We start from the raw sequence: 24884 nt of genomic DNA on the forward strand, positions 1-24884 counted from the left end.
CTGAAGAACAAGAGATAAGAAAGACGGCAAACGCCAACTTTGCAGCAGCTCCCATTTTCCCGAGGCTCCGAGGAATCCGTAGGAAGTTCTCGCTAGATATCCAGTTCCCTGGGTCTTCCTCGGAGACAAACCTCCTGGTGTAAAATCAACCGTCATAAAACATATTCGGAAGCCCCGACCAAAAAAACGTTCACGGGGTTAAGAAGAAAAAAAAAAAAAAAAAAAAGAGAGAGAGCACAACAATAAAAAAAAAAAAAAAAAATGCACCACGGGGGAAAAACCGCCACACACACGCACAACACACAAAACCAAACAACGAAAAGCCAACAACAACAAAAGCGGGTTTAAATCACTGTCAAAATCACTGTCAGCTCCGCTCGCCTCTTGGGTCTCTCGGAACAAAACGCCAGGCTGAGGCGACGAGGAGGCGGCGGCGTCCGCTGCCGCCCGGACAGTCCGGGAACCGAGCTGGGTCCGACGTCCGGACCGACCTTCAACCCGGACACCCAAAGTCCGCGGACCACTGACGGCCGAGCTCACGGCCGTGGCGGCCGAGGCAACTGCGGCGCGGGGAAGGAGCAGCGGGCGGCGGCGGCGGCAGCGGTGCAAGCGGCGGCCAAGTTCTGGTCCAGGCTCTGGCTCCGGCTCCGGGCTCCGGGCTCGGCCGCGTTTTCGGTCCCCTGGCCTCCGCCGGCCCCGCCCCCCAGACTTCCGGTTCCGGCCCGAAGCTGGAAGCCAGGCACCGCGGAGAAACGCTCCGCCGCGGCGGCGGCGGCGACGGCGGCGGCGGCAGCGGCGGCCGGGCGCAGCGCGCGTGCCGGGCCGGGAGCGCGAGGAGATTGTCGGGGAAGCGAGGCGGGAGCGGGGGAGGGGTGAGTGCGAGGGCGGGGCCGGCTGGAGGGCGAGGAGGCGGGGCGGATGAAGGCTCGTTACCGCGAGGCCTCGGCGTCCGGCCTGCTGGGCCTGCTGGGCTGCGGGGCTCGAGTGGGTGGGTGACTGGATGCGATCGGGGACCTGGAGCGCCTGGTTTTCTACTCGCGCACCCCGCTGGTCTCTTTGGAGCGTACATTCGCAAGATCAGTGGGAGCCCAAGAGGAACAGGAGCCTGAGGCAGGGCGGGTGGCCAGTGACTCCGACGGGCGTCTGCGGCACCCTGTCTTTCCTCTGGGGGGACGCCTCGTCCGCACGGAGGCGCGGGGGAAGCCGGGGTGAGCCAGTCCGAGCGGAGCTCAGTGCGCGCGAGCTGGTGTCTGTGCCCCCAGTCTTAGCTCCGCGTCCCAACCCTGTAGCTACTGCTTAAGCGTTTTGTCTTTTGGCTAAAAAAGAAGGGGAAAAACTCGTGGAGGATGGGCTGTCAACCCGGTCAGGATATCCATGGCAGTTATCACCGTGTGCAATTTGAGTGCATTCCCACCATCCCTTTTATACACAAAGCATTGTGTTGAGAACTCTTCTCCACGTAATAGGTTCGCAAATACTTATTACGTGCCGAAGAGGAAACCTGATTTCGATCGACATGTTTGATGGTCAGACAAGTATTTACTTTTTCAAATTTTAGTTCTTTTAGGACTTATTTTTACCCCTTAATACGAGTTGATGGCTTACAAGGTGCTGTGCTGGAGGCACGGAATGGATCCTAAATGCAAAAACAGGATCCCTACCTCAAGGAACTCACAGTATTTGCTATACTTGAAGTTGGCTACAAAATACAAACTTAAAACAGTATTAAAGGTACTACCTTTCTCATTTACCACACTTTAGCGAGCTCCGTGAAGGTAGGAATCTTACGTCTTCTCCATTTTATTATGCCTGCACTCAAAGTGTCTAGCATGTGATAGGTGTATAATTGTATGGATGACTAGGGGATTATTGCCTTTTTTTTAAGTGCAATATTCTTGCGTGTATTCTATAAATTTGGGGGTTTATTAATAAAGAATAATAAAGCAACTGTACTGTACGGCTAACTCATGTTTTACTGGTGGTTTACTGATTCCCACATTTTTCCCACAAAGCCAAGCCTTCTCCCTTGTATTCACATTTTATTTTTCTCTTCCTCTAAATTACTCTATATTTCTCTCTATTAAGTTCATCCTGTAATTATCTGCCCATTTCTACAACTTGTCAAGGTTATTAGTAATTATTGTGACTCTTTAAACTCTCTCCAAGATTTCCAGTTCTCAAGTTGTGGTGCTCAGAATTTGACTGATATTGTGCAAGAGTTAAGAAAAGTCCCAAGTTGGTCTTCAGGGTGTCTAAATGATCTCATATTATGTAATTCTCTGAACTTTATGAGCTGGTCAGAGGAATAAATATAAACCTTCTTGCATTCTCCAGTTGCACTAAAAGTTGCCACTAATGTTTCTGGAAGCAAAGAGTGTATTTAATTCATTCAGGAATTTGATGTTGGTTATACCCTGGATCAGGCCTCACTGTTGTCTTATCTCTGCATCACTTCCATATTTCTTGAATTGTGAAATCAGAGCAAGTGGAATAACTGGAATAACCAGTAATAGGACTAAAACTTGAAAATATATTCCTTATCTAACCACCTAAATTTGCCAGTAAAAGAATGTAAGAGAAGGTGGAAATTATTTTTCTGTAGTATGAAAGAGGAGCAACAAGTCCACGTACACACTAGAAGACTATTCTTCTCTAATAAAGAGTTTAACCCCATGGGAGAAGTTATTAATATCCAGTAACAGTAGTTACCTATTTTGTTCCTAAAATCCCCCATCCTCTGTATATTTTTAAAAATTCAAAAATAATTTAACCTAGTAAGACATGAGAGAATGTGACTAATTCCCACTGGAATTCCAAAGGTTAAAAAGAAGACAAAGGTAGCTGCAGCTAACCCTACTGCCCCTCTTTCTTTCCTATTTCTAGAATCACTTTTTGTTAATCTACATATCCAACACCTCCCTAACAGTGCAATCTGCACAAACTGAGGAAGAAAAGAAGGAAGGAGAAGAAAGGGAAAGGAAACATGAATTCTGGTCTGCCAGAGCATTAGACAATTATGTATTAAACATCTTTAGCTAACACCACTCAATCTCCATGCCTGAGACCTGGTCTTCTATTCACTCTAATGCTGGAATTTCAAGTCCAGAGTTCAGACAAGAAGTTCAATTGAACTGCAAGTTTTTCCCAGCTGGAGGAATCTTGAAAGGCCAATTCAATCTAGAAATTCAAGTGTATGTTGGCTAGATGAGGATACAGAGGTAAACAAGTGTCATAGACTGCTTCCAAAATAAAGGACAATTGATTTTTTATGCTAGAAACTCATATGGCTCTAAAAGGTATGGAGTAAGTTTAAATCTTCAGCTCTGAAATAGAGCTGGAATTGAATTAGGTCAGATTTGAACGTACCTTTGAGATTGGGTGGTATGCCATATATTGTGAAGAAACCCACTGTAATGTACTCACTTGCCTTTGGACATACCAACAGCCACATATAAATTAAGCATAGACATGCCAGATCTCTCTTCCTTTATCGTCAGTAAAATGACTAAATTCTTTGGAGTATGAAGGATGTTGAATTTCCCTAAGATGAAGGATTTAAAAATATTTCTGCTGCTTTCGATATACTCTAAAAGTATATATTTGTGTAACTATGTGAAAGTATATTATAAAGGTACTATAAAAGTCTTCTCCTGTGTTCAGATAACATGGATGTTCCTGAAGTGGCATAAGTAATGAATTTTTCATATACCAATGCTGTAAAGCATAGTACATGGGGAAAATCTTGGTAACTTGGTAAGTCAAAGGAAGGCAAATAATAGCATATCTTCTATGAACATTCTCCTCTCCCTAAATGCTCAAGGTGGAAATGAAATTCCCCATATCCTAGCTTTTGCTACTGCTACTCCTCTCTTTTTACTTAGATCTAGGCATAGCATTGCAGTATGTCAATGGTGGGGTGTAAGGGGAGGAAATAATGAGAATATAGATGTGGGAATGGACGTGGGACAAAACATGAAGGCAGAATATTTTAAGGCAGGAAAATGAGTTAGGAAAGTTAGGAAATACTAGCTGTGGTGGAAATAATGTATCCAGCACTTTGATAAAAAGGCTATACTAACCAGTAGTAATAGAATCCTCAACAACCAACTGGTTCTTGTGTAACATCCCAAGGGTAAATTTTGACTTTTCTCCCACTCTCATGTCCTTCAAAATCCAGAGGTATTTTCCCACCCTCCAATTTATATTCATGACTACAGGGACTTAGTTTTCTGTTTTCATAGTTTTATAACTTTTTTTCAACTAATTTTCTAACTTTTATTTCTAAATTGTATGCCTATGTTATACATCTTATGGCTTTTATTTTGTTTTCTATTTTACTTCTAATGGTTTTCAACTCCTCTTTCTATAACAAAGGCTGCATGTGCTTTGAGATATAGTGAATAAATCAATCCCAATGACCCCAGTCATTCATTCAAGTTGGAGTAAAACAACACTACTCAAAAATGCAGTTCTCAAACCAGCGTTGGCTCAAACTCTTTGTTATGATCTTCAATGCGATTGGCATAGACATTGACAACATTCAATTAAAAAGTTTTATAGAAACTTAAAGAATAATGTTAAGTCTGTGGAAGTTAAAAATAATTGGGCTTATATTTTGTTTTTTTTATTTCATGTTTTTAGCAATTTAGTTTTATTGTATTTTATAAAAGTCTCATAGATGGGAAAATCACCATAGATCATTTGAAAGGACTGGAGTGGAAAATAGGCTATATACCTAAGACTGTCTCAAAAATAGTGCTTTCCATCCATTTTAACAAATGTTTAAGATCTTAAATAAAGCTTTGATGGTTATGGCCCTAAAATTGTCTCTAATGCAAGACTGCATAAGAATCCGTCATTTTCATCACATTGTCCATCTTTATCTGTGGTATTCATTTATTCCACAAGTAATTATTAGCTACAGGATCTGTCCTAGGTGTTGGTTGTATAATGATAAAAGAAGTGGATATCATCTCTTCCCTCATTGAGCTTACAGTATCATAAGGAAGATGGAAAAATAGCAAGTAAACAAGGAATTGTCAAGTGGGAAAGATTATGTATAAAAGCAGACAGGGTGCTGAGATACGGAAGAGTGGTGGAACTGGAGAGGAAAAAAGGCATTATTTAGAATAAATCAGGAAGGACCTACTAAGGAAGACGTATTTAAACTGAACCCACAAGACGAAAAGGAGATAGCCATGAATCGAGCTAGTTAAGGAGGAACAGTATGTACAAAGCCTGTAATGTATTCCAGAAATTGAAAAGAGGATTTCATGGCTATGAAGACAGTGGTATGAATAAGGAGAAACAGGAATTCAGGCCCCAGACCATGCAATATCTTATAGACAGAAGTAAAGTCCTTGGATTTTATTCAATGTGAAGCATCAAGCCATTGGACAGTTTTAAGTAAGGGAGTTCTAGCTTAGGTCTTTAAAGATTATTCTTGCTCTTATATGGAGAACAGGTTGTAAGAAATTACCAAAGAAAGCAGAGACCAGTGAGAAAGGTGTCACAGTAAGTCAGGCAAGAGATTATGGTACTATGAACTAATATGGAAAGAAGCAGACAGATTCAAGATATAATTTGGAAGAAGAATCAACAGGATTTACTGATGAATTGGATGACTGCTACTTTTTTCTCAAGCAAAGGAGCAGAGATAATGTCATTGGTTGAGATGGTGAATATTTAGAGGGAGAGATATAGAAAAGGAAGCAGAGAGATGAATAATCAAAGAACTCAATTTTGAAAATGTTAAATCTGAGATGACCGCAAGACATCTGAATAGAGATGTAAAGTAAGTAAGCATTTGGATGTGACTGAAGTTTCACGGAACGGGCAATCCTACAGATACAAATTTAGGAATTATCAGCACATAAAAGGTATTTAAGTCCATGGGAATGAATAAAAGTGTTTAAGTAGAGAGGGGACAGAGAGAAGAAATTTAGCAAATGGAAGATAAAGAGCCAGGAAAGGGGATGAAAAAGTAACAGCCAGAGAGATGAGATAAAAACTGAGAAAGATGTCATACAGATGATTGAGTTCTACCTTGGTTGGGTTTGTTAAGTAAGTGATTTTTGAGTAAAAGAAAAGAAAGTTATAGGAATTGTATTGAAACACTGAATAATGGAATTTGAGTTGGACAGGAGAAAATGCAATCTAGAAGAGGCTGTTGTGGGTAGAGTTGTGACAGGAGCAATGGATTAGAAGGCTGACACCATTTGGACTCATTGCCTTCTGGTTGATATTTAAGCAAGTGAGCTAGGATAGGAACTATTATCTAAGAATAAGAATTCAAGGTTTTGGAGGGGAGTTGTGTCTGTGATGACAGTGGCCAGGGAGTTACCAATGCAGTGATAGAAAAAAATTGTGACTGGCAGTGGATTCAAAATTGGATGTTAAAGCATCCAGTGAGCTGAATGGGTCATTTCTAAGGAGGTGGAAACTACTTAGAATGGTGACAAATATTAGACAAGGGAGTAAAAACATTAAGACTTCAAGAATACAGAGATCTTTCTTGGAGGCTATTAGATGACAGCATTCCTCAATGTTATCTCCAACAAGACAAATGGTTTTCAAAGTGTTTTGTTATACATACTTACTTGATTTTCATTACAACTTTGTTAAATAGGTAGCCTTGATGATATTATTGCCATTTCATAGATTAAAAAAATGAGTCTCAGTCTAGTACCAGTGCACTAGAAATAGTTATAAAGAGATACATGGTAAAGAAAGTCAATTTATTGTCCTCTATTTTAAATTAAACTCAAATTTGTGAAAAAAAATTGAGGGTGATTTATTAAATTTTTAAAGGCATTCTTTTTAAGGCTTCCTTTCAATGGCACCTTTCCTATATACAAGTATTTTGAAAATTTCTCTGTATTAAAAAAAAAAAGATTATCTTTACATTTTTTCAAAAGCATATATTATGCAAAGTAAGGTAAAGTACCAGGCAAAGGAACTATCCGAATATTTGCTCCTTTTTATGATATGGTGAGAGCATTTTTAAAAAAAATCTGTGCTGAGATAAAATTATCATAAAATTTAACAGTAATTATTATTACAACTCCATTCTAGAGAATTATAAGAAAATGAAAAGAGTGGATGTAAGTTTATTGTTATTGTGTGTAAAAGTGAATTTTTGCACTGAGGCAATAGAGAGTAATACATGTGTATGACAAATAATACTCTTTACAATTAAAAAAACAATGGGTAAAGAAAAATTATTTTTCACTTTATTTCTAAAAAATTTTTGTTTTCTCAGGCTAAACAACACTGGATTTTCCCATCTGTTTAAGCATGCAAATTAAAACACTTAGCTGCACTTTATTGTGCTTCATTTTAACTTAGATCAGAAGAATTTTAATCAAAGCAATACTGAGGCTTTGGGGGGAACTGAATTGTAGGAACACTTGTAGTAATTTTAACTGGTCAAAATATATTGTACGCATTTCTTTATACTACCTACTAAATATTTCTTTATTACTACCTACTCTTTCAAATAAGTGATCATTTTATCCCATTTTTTAGGTGAACAAATACAGAGGTTAAATGTTTTGCCCAGGGACATAAATTGAATCAGTAGTAGAAGTAGGATTATAACTCCAAACTACTGACTCAAAGCTTAGTCCAATGAGCCATGCTGTTTCTCAAGTAGTAAGCATATTAATTGTCCCTCCAAGCAGGAAACCGAGCTCTAAATGGAGCATGTCCCATCCAGAAGACCTACACAACATAGTAAAGAGACCTATTTCTTTCACTTGAAAAAAAATAACAAAAAAAAATAAAAACAACTTACATACTGAAGCGTCGGACTTACCTTTCTGTAGAGAGAAAATATATGTTATGAATTCAAAAAGTAATACAAAATATATGTTACAGAAAGGCACTATATTTTATACTTATAAAACCAATAGAGTGTTTTCATTTTGTTGTTCAATACTGACATTAGACCTGTAATACACAGAATGCTGAATTTGCAGTATTAGACTAACACCTACATAATTTAGGAATCCATTTTCCCTTTGTTATTTAGACTAACCATAGAAAAATAGCAATTGTACAGATTTTATTTAATATTTGAATAAATGCCTCCCTGACTCATTTTTCTTATTTCAAGTTCACCCAGGTACATACTTTTTCTGACTCAGTTTTAACTCTGCAGTTTTAAAACCACAAATGAAAGACTATATTGAAAGTAGAGATTATGGAAAATTGCAAATTAAAAGTGAATGATTCAACTTCCACTTCTAGCTATGATAGAATAGCTTGTAATATTTTAACTCTCCTGTTGAGAACAACCATTTAAAAATAATATATACAACAACTATTTGGAGTCACCAGAGAAAAACTAAGGAAGCCAGTACCAGGGAATCCAAGATCCCAGAGAGAAAAAAACTGTAATGAATTGAGCCCCACATTCACCTCAGCTTTTCACTTGTGTATTGGCAGATTCTTGGCATGGGTAATAGAAGCTAAGAAGAAGTGTCAGCCTGGGCTTATGGCAATCTCACTGGGTTAGGGAGACAGATGCTGTAGTTTGAGGCTACCAAGGTGATTGTGACTTGAGAGACTAAGATACATGAATTGAGAAAACCATAGAGGAGCAAGCCCGAACTTATGTACAATGTCCCCTCAAGGCATGTGCTGACTCCTAAACTGTGCAGGGTAAAATGCAGAGAAACTAAGTGCAAAGGAACAGCTTGGATGTTAAATAGCTGAGCAGAGATTTTCACAGCCTTGGAAACCTTGGGAGACAGAGATGAAAATTTAGAAACCACCAAGGTGCTAGAGCCTAAGTAAACACCTCAGGATTTCAGAAGAGAATCCAAGAAGGCTACTTCTTAAAAATTAAAGGCTATATTTTAAGAGTTAGAACAAACTGAAAATCAATAAGGCTAACAAAATCTGAAACCCAGCATTGACTTGAGTAATGTGCTCAGTCCATATGTTATATGACTGGAGCATATCAAATCCTTTCAGGATAAAAGATAACTTCCTGTAGAATCTTTGCAATTTTTCACACATGATGTTTATCATCCAATTTAAAAATTGCCAAACACGTAAAAAACAGGACCAAACAGAAATGCTAGAACCGAAAGTTACAAGAACTAAAACAAATTGAAAGATGAGTTAGTAACAGATTAGGCACATCAGAGAGAATAGTAAAAGTAAACTAAGAGAGAAGTATAAAATATTCAAGTTTACGTATAAAGATTAAGAGGAATAAAAACCACAGGAGAGAAAATATGAGTTATATGAAACAACATTTAAAAGTCTGATATAACGGGAGACTGGGTGACTCATTTAGTTAAGCAACCAACTCTTGATTTTAGCTCAGGTCATGATCTCACAGGTCATGAGTTCGAGCCCCATGTCGGGCTCCACACTGTCAGTGTCAGCTTAGGATTCTCTCTCCCTGTCTCTCTGCCCTTCGCCCCTCTCAAAATAAATAAAAGTTTTTTAAAAGTTTGATATACCAGTAATTGGAGTCCCAGAAGAATAGGAAAACATAAATTGAACAAAAGCAACATTTCAAATCTACTGGCAACTAATTTTACAAAACTGATGAAAGATAGCAGGTCATGAATTCAAAAAGTTCCACAAACTGTATTTAGGATAAATACACCCAGAGTATTATAATCAAGCATCTGAAAAACAACAATAAAAGGAAAATATCAAAAGTAGTCAGAGAAAAACTTTTTAAGCAACAAAGACTTCAGCTGACTTTTTAATAGAAACCATGGAATCCAGAAGACAATGGAATGACATTCTTAAAGTTCTGAAAAGACCAAAACTGCCAACCAAGAATTCTATACCTACAAATATACTCAGCAGAAAAGAATGTGAAATAAATTCATTTTCAGGCAAACAAAAGCAGTCTTAAAGGGATTTTTTCAGGTTCAAACACAGCACTGCAGGAAAAAAATTAACATAGAGAAGGGTAAATAAATGCAAATAATAGTAAGTAAATCACTGTGGGACTTAAAATAAGTATAGAATCAATATACGTGACAACACTAAAAGTATTATCCAAGAAGTCATGAAAGCACAAACTTAAAGTAGAATGCAATGAACAATGAATGAATCTTGGCATTTCTTATTTTAGGGTGACTAATAAAATAAAAAAATATATCACTAACAAGCTAACACATATATATATATATCACTAACAAGCTAACATGGGGCAAATGGAATAATTAACACTTGATTAATCCAAAAGAAGATGATACAATAGGAAATATATAGTAAAAAAAAAGGTAGATTTATACCTAAATACATCAATAATTACACTTAAGTACTTGGATTAATATTCCAATTAAATGACAAAGATGGTCAAAGTGGACAGAGAAACAATAACCAACCATATACTGCTCATGAAAGATATGCCTTATATATAAGGACTATTGAAGATTAGAAGTAATAATATGAAAGATATAATGTGAAATGATAACCAAAGGAAAATGGTGTAATTGTACTCATATCAGGCAAAGCAAACTTTAAAGCAAAAGGTATTACTATAGAAAAACAGTGTTTCTGAATAATGAAGAATCAACCGGAATATAAACAAATTTAAATATACCTAATAACACAATATTAAAATATGTACATGATTATAAAATAAATATATTCTAATTTCCCCTGTGATTTTTTTCACCCTTTGGTGTTTAGAAGAGTGTTGTTTAATTTCCACATATTTGTAAATGTCTCAAAATTATTTTCTGTTAATTTTTTGGTATTTATTTAGTGAAGTATACTTGACATACAAGATTACCTTCTGTTATTGATTTTTAATATCAATCCATTGATGTTGGAGAATATACATTGTCTGATTTCGATTATTTTACATTTATTGCAGCTTGTTATATGGTCTAACATATGGCCTATCCTGGAGAATTATTCCACGAGCACTTGGGAAGAATGTGAATTCTGTTGCTGTTGGGTAAACTGTCCTATAGATGTTTGTTAGGTCTAGTTGGCTTATATTGGTGATACACTTTTATATTTTCTTCTTGGTCTTCTCTCTTTACGTTCTATCCATTATTAGAAATGGGGCATTGATGTCTCACTGTTATTTTTTAATTGTCCATTTATTCAATTCTGTAAACTTTTACTTTGCATACTTTGGAGTTCTGCTGCTAGGTGCATATGTATTTAGAATTGATATGCCATCCTGATGAATTGACCCACTTTTTATTATAAAATGCCCTTCTTTGACCCAAGTCATCAGTTTTGTTTTAAAGTCTATTTTGTTTGATACCATTATACCTATTTTAAGTCTCTTTTAGTTACTGGGTCTCTGTTACAATAACCAAAGAGACTATTCCCCATTCTTTTACTTTCAAACTCTTTGCTTCTTAAGTCAAATGTGTGTCTTTTATAGCCAGCATACAGTTGGGTCATTTTTTCAAAATACATTTTGCCAATCTCCATCTTTTGATTCAAGTGCTTAATCTTTTCACATTTAATGTAATTGCTGGTAAGGTAGGACTTTTATGATTTTGTTATTTGTGTTCTATGTATTATGTTTTTTCCTTCTCAATCACTGCATTCGTCTGTGTTAGATATTTTCCAGTGTACAATTTTAATTCTCTTGTTGTTTCTTCTATTATATTATTGGAGTTAATTTTCTTAGTGGTTTCCATGGGGATTGCAATTAACATGCTATCTTAAAACAATCTACTTCAGATTAATACCAACCTAATTACAATAATATACAAAAACTTTGCTTTAGTTCCTTTCTGCTCCCCATTTTTGGTGTTATTATTATCATATAAATTATATTCTTATGTATTAATGTCCATTAACAAAGTTTTATAATTTATGCATGTATCTTTTAATTCATATAAAAGAAGAAAAGCATTACAAACAAAAATGCATTTTTACTCTTTGTCTTTTGAAGTGTGACTATCATTTATATATGCAAGAGAATGGATCTCTTTATGTTCATCATACTTTGAGTTGGTTGAACTTCCTGGATCTACAGATTAATGTTTTTCATCAAATTTGAGAAATGTCTGTCCACTGTTTCTTCAAATATTCTTCTGTCTCTTTCTCTCTCTTTTCTTCTGAGACTCCCGTTATGCATATACTGGTACTTCTGATGATGTTCTGCAAATCTGTGAGGGTCTGTTCTTTCCCCCCCCGCCCCCAAATCTTTCTGTTTCTCAGACTGGACAGTCTCTATTGACCTATATTCAAGTTTGCTAATTCTACTTTTGCCAGCTCAAAATTTATTTATTTATGTATATATTTATATACATACTTATATATAAATATACATTTATATACTTATATATAAATGTATATTTATATTTATATATATATTTTAGTATATGTGCTGCTGAAGCGAGCACTATATTTATATATATAAATATGTATACATATACATGTATACACATATATTGTATATATATGTGTATACATGTATATGTGTGTATATATATAGTTGATATTCTTTATTCTATTTTTTTAATGTTTATTTTTGACAGAGAAAGAGAGAGCATGAACAAGGTAGGAGCAGAGAGAGACAGAGACAGAGACAGAATTTGAAGCAGGCTCCAGAGCCTGAGCTGTTAGCACGGAGCCTGATGTGGGGCTTGAACTCACAAACCTGACATCATGACCTGAACCAAAGTCGAATGTTTAACCTACTGATCCTCCCAGGCACCCTGATATTCTCTAAGTCATCTTTCTCATATTTCTCTTTAATTCCTTAGCTATGATTTCCTTTAGCTCTTTAAACATGTTTATAGTAGCTGATTTTAATTCTTTGCCTAGTAAGCTTAACATCTAAGATTCCTCAGGGGTAGTATGTATTAACTGCTTTTTCCACTGTATATGGGCCATAACTTCCTGTGTCTTAGCAAGTCTTGTAATTATTTTTTGTTGTTGTAAACTGAAATTTTTATGTAATATAATGTGGTACCTTCATACCACAGGGGTTATTGTTGTTGCTATTTGTTGTTGTTGTTGTTTTTAGTGACTTTCCTAGACTAATTCTGTAAAATTACTATTTTTTGTTTTATATATATATATATATATATATATATATATATATATATATATATATTGATGTCTCTGCTTGGTGAGCTTAGTGGTCAGCTAATAATTGCAGGATGACTTTTTTATAAGTCTTGAAACAATAAGTGTCCAAGATTTTGCCAAGAGACTCTGTGTGTTTGTGTTGGGTATGCCTTCAGTGCTCTGGCATCTTATAAGTCTGCCTTAGCCTTCACTTCCTGTTTGCACTGGGTCTCAGGTTGGGCTAGAAATGAGAAATAGGGCCTTTTACTTTTTCTGAGAGATGCATACAGCCCTACACCACCGTGTGGCCTTCTAGATCCCTAGAAATATTTTGGAGCTTTTCAAAGCCCACTGTGCATATCTGATTCCCAGATTTCCCTTTAAAAAAACGTATTCATTTTTGAGAGAGAGAGAGAACGAGGGAAGGGCAGAGAGAGAGTGTGACAGAGGATTGAAGCAGGCTTGCGCTGCTGACAGCAGCAAGCCCAGTGTGGGGTCGAACTCACAAACCATGAGATCATGACTTGAGCTTCAGCTCACTCAACTGACTGAGCCACCCAGGCACCCCCAGATTTCCCTTTTAAGTTTTTTTCTGTTTTAGGTAGCTGTGATGTTAAACAATTACCACTCACTGTTTTGGACAATGCCTTGGGGATAGAGCCCTCTTCACCGAGCAAACTCTAGTTCAGGTAAAATAAAGGCAAATATTATGAATGGCAGCTGTTCCAGGGAGTTGCTGGATGGGTCAAATAGTGACAATTGACTGGGGATTTTTTGGGAGCTCCAAATTCATTCTCTCCCCTTCATTGTCTACTTGGGTGATTTTCATAGCTACTATGGTGTAAGGCTCCTGGGTTTCAAGGTTACGATAGACCTGAGGAGAGGGTAACCAGAACAGGGCAAGTTAAAATGCTGCAAAGCTTGCTGTTTTCACCAAAATTCAGTTATTTTTCTTGAATAAATGCTCTTTAGATTGTGCAAGTCTTTGCTTTATTTCTAGAAGTCAGAAAAAGTTAATTTTGACAATTTTTATGAATGTTCTTATTGCTTTTATAGAAGAAAATCAGAAGTCTTTACTCTGCCATTCCAGAAGTGCCTTTGGTTTTGAGATTTTGTTGAAGTAAAGTAGTATACAGCAATAAAAGTAATGACTACTGTTTCATGCAACCACATTGACGAATCTCCCAGAAATGACATTGAGCCAAAGAAGCCAGACAGAAAGAGTACCTATTGCTTAGTTTTATTTATGTGACCTTCCCAAAACAGTTAAAATGAGTCTGTAGTGATGAAAGTGAGAATATTAGTTATCTTTAGGATGGTTAACTGGAATAGAACATGAGAAAATATTGTAGGATGTTGGTAATGTTCCATATCTTGACCTGGATGGTGGTTACACGAGTGAATTTATTTACTAAAATTCTTTGAGCAATACACTATGTGAACTTTATGGTATGAATGTATACTCTTTGAAAAAAAAAAACCACTTTAAAAACAAACAAAAGTAAATGGTTAACCTCAGTCCCTTTTTTAATTCTTGGATATAGATTCCCTCACAGAGTGTTATGTAAGGAGTGAAAGTTCTCATATTTGTGGTTAAGAAAGTCAAATGTGTACCATAGAGACATAGGAATGATTTGTTTCTAATATTATTGTTTATTCTAATTAACAGAAGCATATATGTCTACAAAGCGCTATGATTCTTAAACTGCTTTCACATATATTATCTTGTCATCTGTATAGCTATTGAAGTTGGAGGTCAAGTGTTACATTTTCCAAATGAGGACACTCAGATGAAGAATCAAAATCTGTGAATAATAGACTGAGGATTGATACCTTATGTGTCTGACTCTTAGATTATTATGCTTCTTTACCACACCTACAGTCTTCAGAGTTGCTCGACACCAACTTATAAAAATTAGATGTGTGTCAATGGTTTCAGAACTCTCTAAAATTCTCTTAAATCAGTTCTTAAAGTATGATATTAATTCTTGAATCTCTAGATAATCCCAAGATTCTAGAAACAGACAGAATTCTGAACTTCCTCTTTTAAGAGTCTCTGTGAGATACAAGAGTATTTATCATCTAATTTAAACATATATTTTGAGAGATTTCATAATGCTCGCTCATTAGATATCACATACTTTTTATGATAGGAACTCATCCCTTATTATACTAAGTTTCTATTCTGCAGCCTGTTGTTTCCGTGACTTCTACTCAAATATAGAATGATTGATCACAGTCTATGATTCCTTTCTAAATATCTGAGGAATATTAAAAACCATCTTCACATTAGTGATCATTTCCCTACTTCATTTAAGCTTTCCTCCTATCACTTCTTAAATATTTGCATATTTGTTGAACTTCTCCCTATCAGAAAATATCCTTGTCTTGTCATTTCATCTATGCTATGAAGCTTTATTCTAGAAAACAGTACTCTGGTTAAGACCTGGTCAATGTTAATACAAAGATTTTATTGTTTTTATTGTTTTTGATATATCATGATTAGTATATAATATTCTGCCATGTTTATGTAAATTTCTAACATCTATTTCTTTTACTTAGGTGATTTAATCTGCATTTGTTCCCCGAATTAAAGGTATTTGATTTGTGAAGATGTGTTTTCTTAAGTAATAGGCATGCCAGCTAACTTTGCATCTTTGGCTAGTTTAATAAGTATACTCTCAACATAAATCCTGGGATCACAAATGAGAACAATAAATAAAGCAGGGCCCACAAAGCTGCTATGTATTTGTGAATAGTTAGTAGAAAGCCTTAATTTGCTTTGCAGGCAAATGAAGAATAGCACACAAGTGAGAAAGTGCCATTTATAAAGAGAATAAGGGGCTTGGAATATTTATTTATTCTTTTGCAATTAAGTTCTAAATAGCTGATGAAATGCCACTCCAGATCCCAAACAGAAAGCAACTTTAGTTGGATTTTCTCTGCCCCTCATCTTGAGCAAAAAACTTAACTTCTCAACCACTTGAAGACTCAAGGCGGGGAGAGGGGCGATTTTTCTTTCAAATATCTCTCTACAGCGTCATACCCTTTTTACCTCCCTGGAGCACACCTTTCCCCTTATATCCAACCAAGATACAGTACACGGAATCTGTTCAGTCCCACAACTAATATTACTTTCCTCTTGGGCTTCAGGAAAAGCTATAGATGGATGAGGTGAGTTACTGGGGTACATTGCTTCATCAACTCAGAACAGCCTGAAAACAGTAACCTTTCTCTCCTAAGCCAGCTCAGTTCTTTTCATTTGATGCTCTCTCCTTGAGTACAAACCATCAAAATCACTGCCTTTCTTCCTAGTTCAGACTGCTTCCATCCTCAAGCAGAGGGCAGATAAGCGCCCCCACCTTTTTTTTTTTTTTTTTTTTTTTTTTTTAGAAAACTTTATCCTTGAAGGCAGGGTCTTTTTCTGGCTGGATCAGTTTTGGGCTAAAGCTACCGTTCTTGTAGGCATCTGAGTATTAACCCTGTGTGAGGTCTTTGGGATTGAACCCACAGAAATCCCATGATCAACCTTCTTTCCTTTATTCTGGGTATGTGATATATGCAGAGATTGCCTGAGTTCAGCTTTTCATTATCAGCTGTTCCTACGTTTGTTCTTTCCCTTCTTTTCTCATGTTCTTTTTTACCATCCAGACCCACAGTTCCTTGAAAACCTTATTTCCTTGTAGCGCCTTGTCTAATCCACACCAGGTCCCCTCTAAACATATAAACAAGTTCGTCGACCCACCTCAGTAGCCCTCTCTTCCAGCATTCAGGGATACCATCATTTTGCTATCTCTCTACTTTTCTAATCATATTATTAAATACAGTAAAATTGGGGCGCCTGGGTGGCTCAGTGGGTTAAACGTCCAATTTCAGCTCAGGTCATCTCTGATTTTGCGAGTTTGAGCCCGGTGTGGGGCTCTGTGCTTGGAGCCTGCTTCAGATTCTGTGTCTCCTTCTCTCCCTGCCCCTCACCTGCTCACACTCTGTCTCTCTCAAAAATAAATGAGCATTAAAAAAAAAACTTAAAAAATAAATAAATACGGTAAAATAATAGTACATTTTCTTCAATTATACTTTCATCTCTGTCTCTGGACATAGATCCAATTTGGGGGATGAGGCCAAGAGTAATTTAGAGGCTATCTGATAAAATGCACCATAGCAAAAGAGACTAAGAATATACTTTAATGTCTACTTATTTTAATATTTTGTTATGGAACGTGTTTGAAATATTCCAAAGTAGAGGAATATTATATTGAACTCTCGGGTATCCATCACCCAACTTCTACAATTGTCATAGTCTGCTTATGTTTGTTATTTTTAATTTTTTAAATTTATTTTGTAAATGTTTATTTATTTTTGAGAGAGAGCGAGTGTATGTGTGTGAGTGGGGGAGGGTCAGAGAGAGAGGGAAACAGAGGATCTAAAGCGGACTGACAGCAGAGAGCCCCATGTGGGGCTCAAACTCAGAAACCATAAGATCATGATCTGAGCCCAAGTTAGATGCTTAACCAACTGAGCCGTTCAGCTGGTTATTTTTAGAAGAAATGTTTTTGGTAACTATATTGTATTAATATTGCTTTCTCATGAATTATTATTCCCCATGACCAATCTGCTCTTTATTCTAAATCTAGTTCTGAAACCAAATTAAACACAGTTAAAAAAAAAAAAGTTAGGGGTAGAAAAAGAAAAACGAACAAACTGAATATAGTTCTTCTAATTCTAGCAATATCTCTTTTGTATTATCTTTACCATATAAGGCAAGTTATGACATAAAATGTCTTATAAATTCTCAATGGCTAAAGGGGATTCTAGACTATTGAAGTTACTTTTCTTTCACCACACTAGTGTTGTAATGATTATCCTACGTTGTATTCTTTGGTGAACCTCTGGACAAAATTGAATCAGTTTCAATCCAGGCAGGTTGGGCCTGGGGATATCTGCAGCATCTACAAGAAGAGGAGAAGAAGCCTTCAAACAACTATAACAGTGAGGTCTGGTTTATATCACTTCTGGATAATCAAACACTTTGACAAAGTTACAACAAAGAGTAGTTAGCCATGGTTGTGTTTCTAGATGAGGTGAATCAAGTGACAATTAGTGGAAACATGCTATGAGGATAATTTTCTTCATATCTTTATTGATGTCCTGGATAAAAGATTCAGAGCATATTGTCAGACTCACAGGGAGCTGAATTAAGTGGTTTGCTAATATCCTGGAATGGCGAGAGAAATGACTTGAAAGTTGATAAAATGTTAGTCTGAAAACAAAGTGTAAAATCAGAGATGACAAATACAAGGTGAGGTTTAACTTCAAAGAAATTCCCAAAAATTTATTTTGAAAGATAATCCTTCCACTCTACTTTTCATTTGACAGACTTGTACTAAAACAATTTTGTGGACAAAATTGAGGGATTTCAAAGATTAATGGCAAAATCAACAAAAGTAGAGAAAAATTCAGCCTACAAGAGGTTCCAGAGAGTTCCCTAGCTTCTTCCAGCATGTGAGGATACAATCGGAAGTCTGAGACATGGAAGACGGTCCTCACCAACCCTGCTGGCACTCTGAGCTCAGACTTCCATCCTCCAGAACTGTGAGAAATAAATTTCTGTTGTTTATAAGCCACCCAATCTGTGATATTTTGTTAGAGCAGACAAATGTACTATGACAAGGACAATGCTGAATGGTGTGTTTGTGTGTGCTTAAAAAGGGTTACAAAGAAGAGACTTAAAGAAGGACCCACTGTTTTGGGCCAAATTCCTTTTATCTTCAAAAAAACAACAAAAAAAGTAAAAAAACAAAAAAGTATTTTTCTTGGTTCTTTTTCCAAAGTGTGGCTTTCATGTGTAATTTTTAATAGAAAGGATTCTTTGGCAATGAAAAAGCTAGTCTTAATTGACTTCCCACTCTCCCCAGCAGCAAGTGACTTGCTGGTGACTAGGGCTGTAAAGGAACAGCTCCTCCTGGCAAGCACGGTCTTCCCCCCCCCCCCCCACCCCACACACTAAAATGTCATATATTCACATAGTGCAAAATTTTCAAAAAATGTAAAAAGGCATATAGTGAAAACTTGTCCTCTTGTCCTGTCCACCGTTTACACAGCTCTCTTTTCCACACACACACACACAGCCATAATTAATTCTTATATATTCTTGACAGATTATTCTTAACAGATTTCTTTATGAATTGACCAGAAAATATCAATATATAGTTGTATTCTTCCTCTTTTTATAAAAAATAGCACATAATATACACTGGCTTATATCATTTTTTTCACATTTAAATATACATCTTAATGATCAATACCAGAGAGCTTCCTCAGTTTTTTAAACCACTGTGTAAGTACTTCACTCTGTAAATGTTCAAGAACTTTTTAACTAGTCTCCTATTGATGGGCATGTGAGGTGTTTCCAGTTTTATATTTCAAGCAATACTGACCTAGATAACATTACACATAATGTCATTTCACATGTGGGCAAGTATATCTGCAGGATAAATTCCTGAAAGTGTGATGTATGTGCAGTTTTAATAAACCTTGAAAATGTCTTTCCATCAGAGTTGTGCCACTTTCAATTCTCCCTAATGTATGAGGAGGGCTGTCTTCCTAAAAACAACAAAATGTGTTATCAAGCTCTTAGACCATTACCAAACCATATCAGTGTAGTTTTAACATTTATTTCTCTTATTACCAGTGTACTTGATCATCTGTTTATGTTTATAAGCCATTTCTATTTTTTCTATGACATATATGTCATGTGACATATCTTTATGTGTATTCCTATTTTTCTAGTATGTGATTAGTCTTTTATTGGTTTCTAGTAGCTCTTCATATGTTAGGGAGGTTGGTATTTGTCTATGACATAAGTTTCTCATTGTGTCATTTATCTTTTGACTTTGTTTATAGTTTCATATGTTGTTAAATTTATTTTATTTTATTTTATTTTATTTTATTTTATTTTATTTTAATTTAATTTATTTTATTTTATTTTATGGATTCTAGAGTTTGAGTCAGAAAAAACCTTCTCCACTGAAATGTTAGAAAGGAACTTCCTGTGCTTTCTTCTAATACTCACATGCTTTCATTATTTTGTATGTATATCTTCAATTCGTTTGAAATTTATCCTGGTTCTGCTACCTTGCTAGAGTATGGTATGACGTATGAGTCCAACATCTTTTCTTCAGATATTCTATCACCATTTATCGAAGTGTTTATCTTTTCTCCACTGATTTGAAATGCTATCTTTTTCATGTGGTGAATTGTAGTATGCATTTGGAATTATTCCTGGGCTTTGTTTAATATTGTATTGGTCAGTTTGTCTAATGATGAACTAATACCACTGTGATGTGTTCAGGTTTTATGCTTATGTTTTTGTAAGACATTTGATAATTTCCCCTCATTGCCCTTTCCCTCCCCCAGTTTTCCTTCCCATTTTTGATAATTTTTCCATAAAACGTCATGATCACTTTGCCTAGTTTCAAAAAACTCACTGTCAATATTTTGCTTTTTGTGCTCTTGTTGAAATGATAAATGAACTCAGAAAGAATTGACATTTTTTAATGTTAACTGTACCAACTAGATACATCTTCACTCTGTACAGAATTTCTTGTGTGTCCTCCAGTAGGATTTTAACACTTCTTAAGTTTATTCCCCTGCCTTTAATCTTCTTTTCTTTTTAAAATGAGTACTTTCTTCCATTATATATTTATACTGTTTGTTGTTTTTATTTTGTATATTAATTTTGTGCCCCACTACTTTGCTAAATAGCTTTTCTAGTTGAGTTTCATGAGTTTTCCAGGTATATAATTATAATACCTTGCAGGAAGATTCATAATGGGTGCTGATACAATCTCAGAAAGGACAAATATAGATACATTATGGACTCTTGGGTACTCTAGACCAGACTAGGTAATGCTCAGTGTTCAAAAACTATAGTATCATTTTAGAAGGGATGTATTGGAATGATGATTGTTTTAAAACAAATAATTCATTATGATCTTAATCCTAGTCATCATAATTGCCATCACACTTATATTTATAGAGAGCACTCTATTTTATTTTATCTATTTATTTATTTAAACAAATTTTTAAATTTTTATTTATTTTAGAGAAAGTGAGGACATGTGCGCATGAGCAGGGATGGGCAGAGGGAGAGACAGAGAGGGAGAGAATCTTAAGCAGGCTCCACGCTCAGCATGGAGCCTGACATAGGGCTCAATCCCATGACCTTGGGAGTATGACCTGAACCAAAATCAAGTCGGATGTTCAACTGACTGACCCACCCAGGCATGCCACGAGAGCACTCTATTTTTAAAAATTACTGATACAAAGCTACCAATCTGTTACCACTATTGTTATTACCAAACATTTCAAAAATACTTCTAAGATATTCATATAAGGCTCATGGAGTTTAACTCTAATACAGTATCATAAAGAAAAAATCCAGTTGTGTATGCAAGCAACTACCCATCAGTCCTGAAGTGGGATTTATATTTAAGTAGCTTAAATGAGTTGCTTTGTGTTTATGATGGGCACAGCAAATCCTCCTTGCTGGTTGTTAAACCCTCCTCACCTAACAATGATCTTCTTTGTTGATCTTCAGGGCATGGTGTCTCATCTGTTTAGTTTGGCTTTTTATTTGACTTTCATTGACTTTGCAGCCAAGCCTGTTTTCTTTGTTTGATATGTTAGCTCAAATATGTAGGTGAACTCAGCCATTCAATGATAGGCATATAATTTTTAAAAATAACATATACTAGATTTTGATGAAAGAATATAATTTTCTCTTGCAAATGGAGAAGAAATGTTTGACTTTATTTTATTTTTTATTTTACAGACAGCATGCAAGTGGGGGAGAGTGGCAGAAGGAGGAAGAGAAAGAGAGAGAGAGAGAGAGGGGAGAGAGTGAATGAATCTGAAGCAGGCGCCACGTTCAGCTCAGAGCCTAGCACAGAGCCCAACGGCGCTCAGTCCCACGACTCTGGGATCATGACCTGAGCCAGAACCGAGAATCAGATGCTCAACCAACTGAGCCACCTAGGGGCCCCCAAATGTTTAACTTATGAATAATAACTTGCTGTCTTTTAGAGGACTTGTCCAACTGTCTTTTACTAGGAGACACAGATATCTGGTTGTTGAATTTCTGTTAGCCTTTTTTCTATACACATTTCTCAACCTCAGATTAGATAGAGACAACTTTACATCTTCTTTAAGCACTTCCTAAGGTATTAGCACCTTTTAGTGCTAGTTTCTGAGGAGCCACAGCTATCACCCAAGTCTTAGTACTGAGCTAGCCACGGTCAGATACAATGTGGTGTGTTGAAGAATCTTCTCATTTGAAGAACCTCACAAGTTGTGCCATATTTCCAACTACTAGGAAAAATGTAAACATATCTATTGGGAAGTATGTCAATGAACACCAATGATGTATAAGAGAAAAACCAAAGATTGTGAACATGTACATATGTACCTGTGGGTACTGAAATCCTGATTTGGTCTAGTAAATTCAACTTCATTGCCTTCTTTCTGGTATGGTTGAATCTCAACATTTTACCTCTCTTCTACAAAATTCTCTTTAATAAAGCCAAGTTATAAAATGCTTTTAAAATCCTAAAGTTTTATATAAATTTTAGTTTTCTCTGAGACATTAATTCTGGTGTAAAACCAGTGAAACTTATAATCAAATAATGTGAGGTATTCAAATCTTAAGGACTGCGTTGAGAGATGTTGACAATTAGAATATTCTCATCAGTAGGAGGTTTGTGTTGGCTCCAAATGTGGATTACTTATGTAAATGCCCCCTTTGGAACCTCTGTTTATATGATAGAGACCTTAGGGGATGTTAGAAAGGGTGTTGTCTTGTTTTATAGACTTTCTGATTTGTTAACATACTTGAAGTTTCAATATTCAAAAGTCATTCACGTAACCTCGTTTTTTATTTTGAAAAGTTTCAGATACTTACTTGTGAATGCTTCCCAAGAACATTTCGTTGTGTCTGGGGTGTACTATGACATTTACACTCTTTCGCTTTCTTCTCTGGATTATTTTAAAACATAGGGCTTTTCAAACATTGTACCTCTTTCAAAGAAAGAAGACTCAGAGAAGAAGGGGCAGAACCAATCCCAGGTTTTTTCATTGACCAACAAAAGAGCAAAGGAAAGCACTCTTCTCCTATTTTCTAATTGACCAAGATAGGAGAATTTTTTAATACTAAGGGCCCTAATTTTATTTCTGGAATTATTTGATTATCTCAGTTTGCTGATGCTAATTGATATCAAATCAATAAGCAGGAACTTGAAACAATCTCCCATCCTTTTGTGCAGTAGGAGTGTGGGGCAGCTGGTGGATCACAGGAATAGGGTTGGGGAGTTGTTGTTGTTGTTACTGTTGTTCATTTGAGCAGTTGGTATTATGAAGATTGTATATAAGGTTACCTTATTTCTGCATCTTCTCAACTGTTTTGCCTTATATTTACCCTTTTCCTCTCCCACTTGACAAGATTTCGCTTTACATTCAAAGATCTTTTTGCTGTGTTTGTCCTGTTTTAGCCTAGTGGTGATCACCTTTTAGGGCTGGTGCTGCCCACTTGGACAGTTGTGTCATTGGGTTCTGTTGCACATGTTTGATGTAGATGACACATTTCTTTCTATAAACTTGGACTACTTTGCCAACTTGCTGACCTTTGTTATGTCCTCATACAACCTGAACTGTTTCATCCTTTCAGATGGACATGGATGGAACATTGTACTTCTGTCTCAGCTCTTTGGAAAGAGGGAAAGACACAATCTTCCTGCAACTGTGGGAAGGTGTATTGAAATGTCTTTTATGGTTCTTGCTCTGGTTAGAAGTCACAAAGGGATTGAATTTCATTTTGGCTGCTGTTGCTTCAGCAATGGCCATAAAAGAGAAAAGAAGATGGTTTTTAGAGCAGTTTCTCTAATATAATCTCTTGGTCTGCTCAAGTGTATGGTTCTGACTTTCTAATCTCTGCTCAGCCTTTTGCCTGGCCTAGTCAGTGTTTTTCTTTTAAAAGCTAGGATGTATAATTTTACACATGTGGAATCCTAGTTAGGCATTAGGCACCCTCTTTTATTTTTTTTAATTCTTTTAAGTTTATTTTATTTATTTTGAGAGTGAGAGAGAGTGCAAGCAGGGGAGGGGCAGAGAGAAGGGGAGAGAGAGAATCCCAAGCAGTAGAGCCCAATGCAGGGCTCCATCTTACTAACCATAAGATCATGACATGAGCCAGAATCAAGAGTCAGATGCTCAACTGACTGAGCTACCCAAGTGCTCCTAGTTTCCCCCTTTTAAATGAATGTTTGATTTCATCTTTTCTATTACTGTTGTTGTTGTTGTTGTTTTAAGTTTAAAGAGGCATGTTTTAAGTCATATCAGAGAGAGGTGCAGCTCAGGCTGCACCCTGAGCAGGTAATGCTTGAGCAGAGACTTGAAGGAGGTGGGAGAGTGAGTTCTGTGGATACCTAAGGGAAGAGGGGGTGGCAGGTATGTTATCCTGAAACAGGGAGGCCAGTGTATCTGGAATGCAGTAGCACATGTACCTAGACAGACAGCAGAAGCTGAATCATGTGGGACCCTATAGGCTACATGTGAGAACTTTGGGTGTCACTCTGAATAAAAGTGGAGCCATGAGAGGGGGTTTGAACAGAGAAATGACATGATGTGACTAATATTTAAAAAAGAAGCACTCAGGCTGCCCTACTAAGAGAAGACTATTAGATGGATGAGGGCCTAGGCTGGGGAAACCAGTGACGAGGCTTCTTTAGTGAATTGTAATGGCCTGGACCAGAATAGTAGGCAGCAAAGGAAGTGGTGAGAAGTGACTGGAATCTGGATATATTTTGCAT

The 24884-nt window shown here is 36.5% G+C and overlaps 1 protein-coding gene, 2 long non-coding RNA genes and 1 pseudogene across 4 annotated transcripts in view; 2 read left to right on the forward strand and 2 right to left on the reverse strand.

Moving 5' to 3' along the window:
• The window catches only part of ACVR2A (activin A receptor type 2A), an 82475-nt gene extending 81981 nt beyond the window's left edge, over nt 1-494 (reverse strand). For both annotated transcript variants that reach the window (XM_060626402.3, XM_060626401.3), the window contains exon 1: nt 1-494. In XM_060626402.3, the coding sequence (XP_060482385.1) occupies nt 1-55 (55 nt within the window). In that variant the 5' untranslated portion in view covers nt 56-494.
• Nucleotides 495-3566: 3072 nt separating this feature from the next.
• LOC144617056 (uncharacterized) lies at nt 3567-13872 on the forward strand. Its single transcript, XR_013557061.1, has 3 exons — nt 3567-3753; nt 10856-10939; nt 13625-13872. It is a non-coding gene; the product is annotated as an uncharacterized LOC144617056 (long non-coding RNA).
• Nucleotides 13873-16982: 3110 nt separating this feature from the next.
• LOC144617057 (uncharacterized) lies at nt 16983-22568 on the forward strand. The gene is made up of 3 exons (XR_013557062.1): nt 16983-18017; nt 18400-18615; nt 21857-22568. It is a non-coding gene; the product is annotated as an uncharacterized LOC144617057 (long non-coding RNA).
• A 798-nt stretch (nt 22569-23366) lies between these two features.
• Nucleotides 23367-23889, reverse strand: LOC132670972 (large ribosomal subunit protein uL24 pseudogene; annotated as a pseudogene).
• Nucleotides 23890-24884: the final 995 nt, after the last annotated feature.

The sequence above is a fragment of the Panthera onca genome, chromosome C1, assembly GCF_046562875.1.
Source record: "Panthera onca isolate mPanOnc1 chromosome C1, mPanOnc1 haplotype 2, whole genome shotgun sequence".
NCBI lineage: Eukaryota > Metazoa > Chordata > Mammalia > Carnivora > Felidae > Panthera > Panthera onca.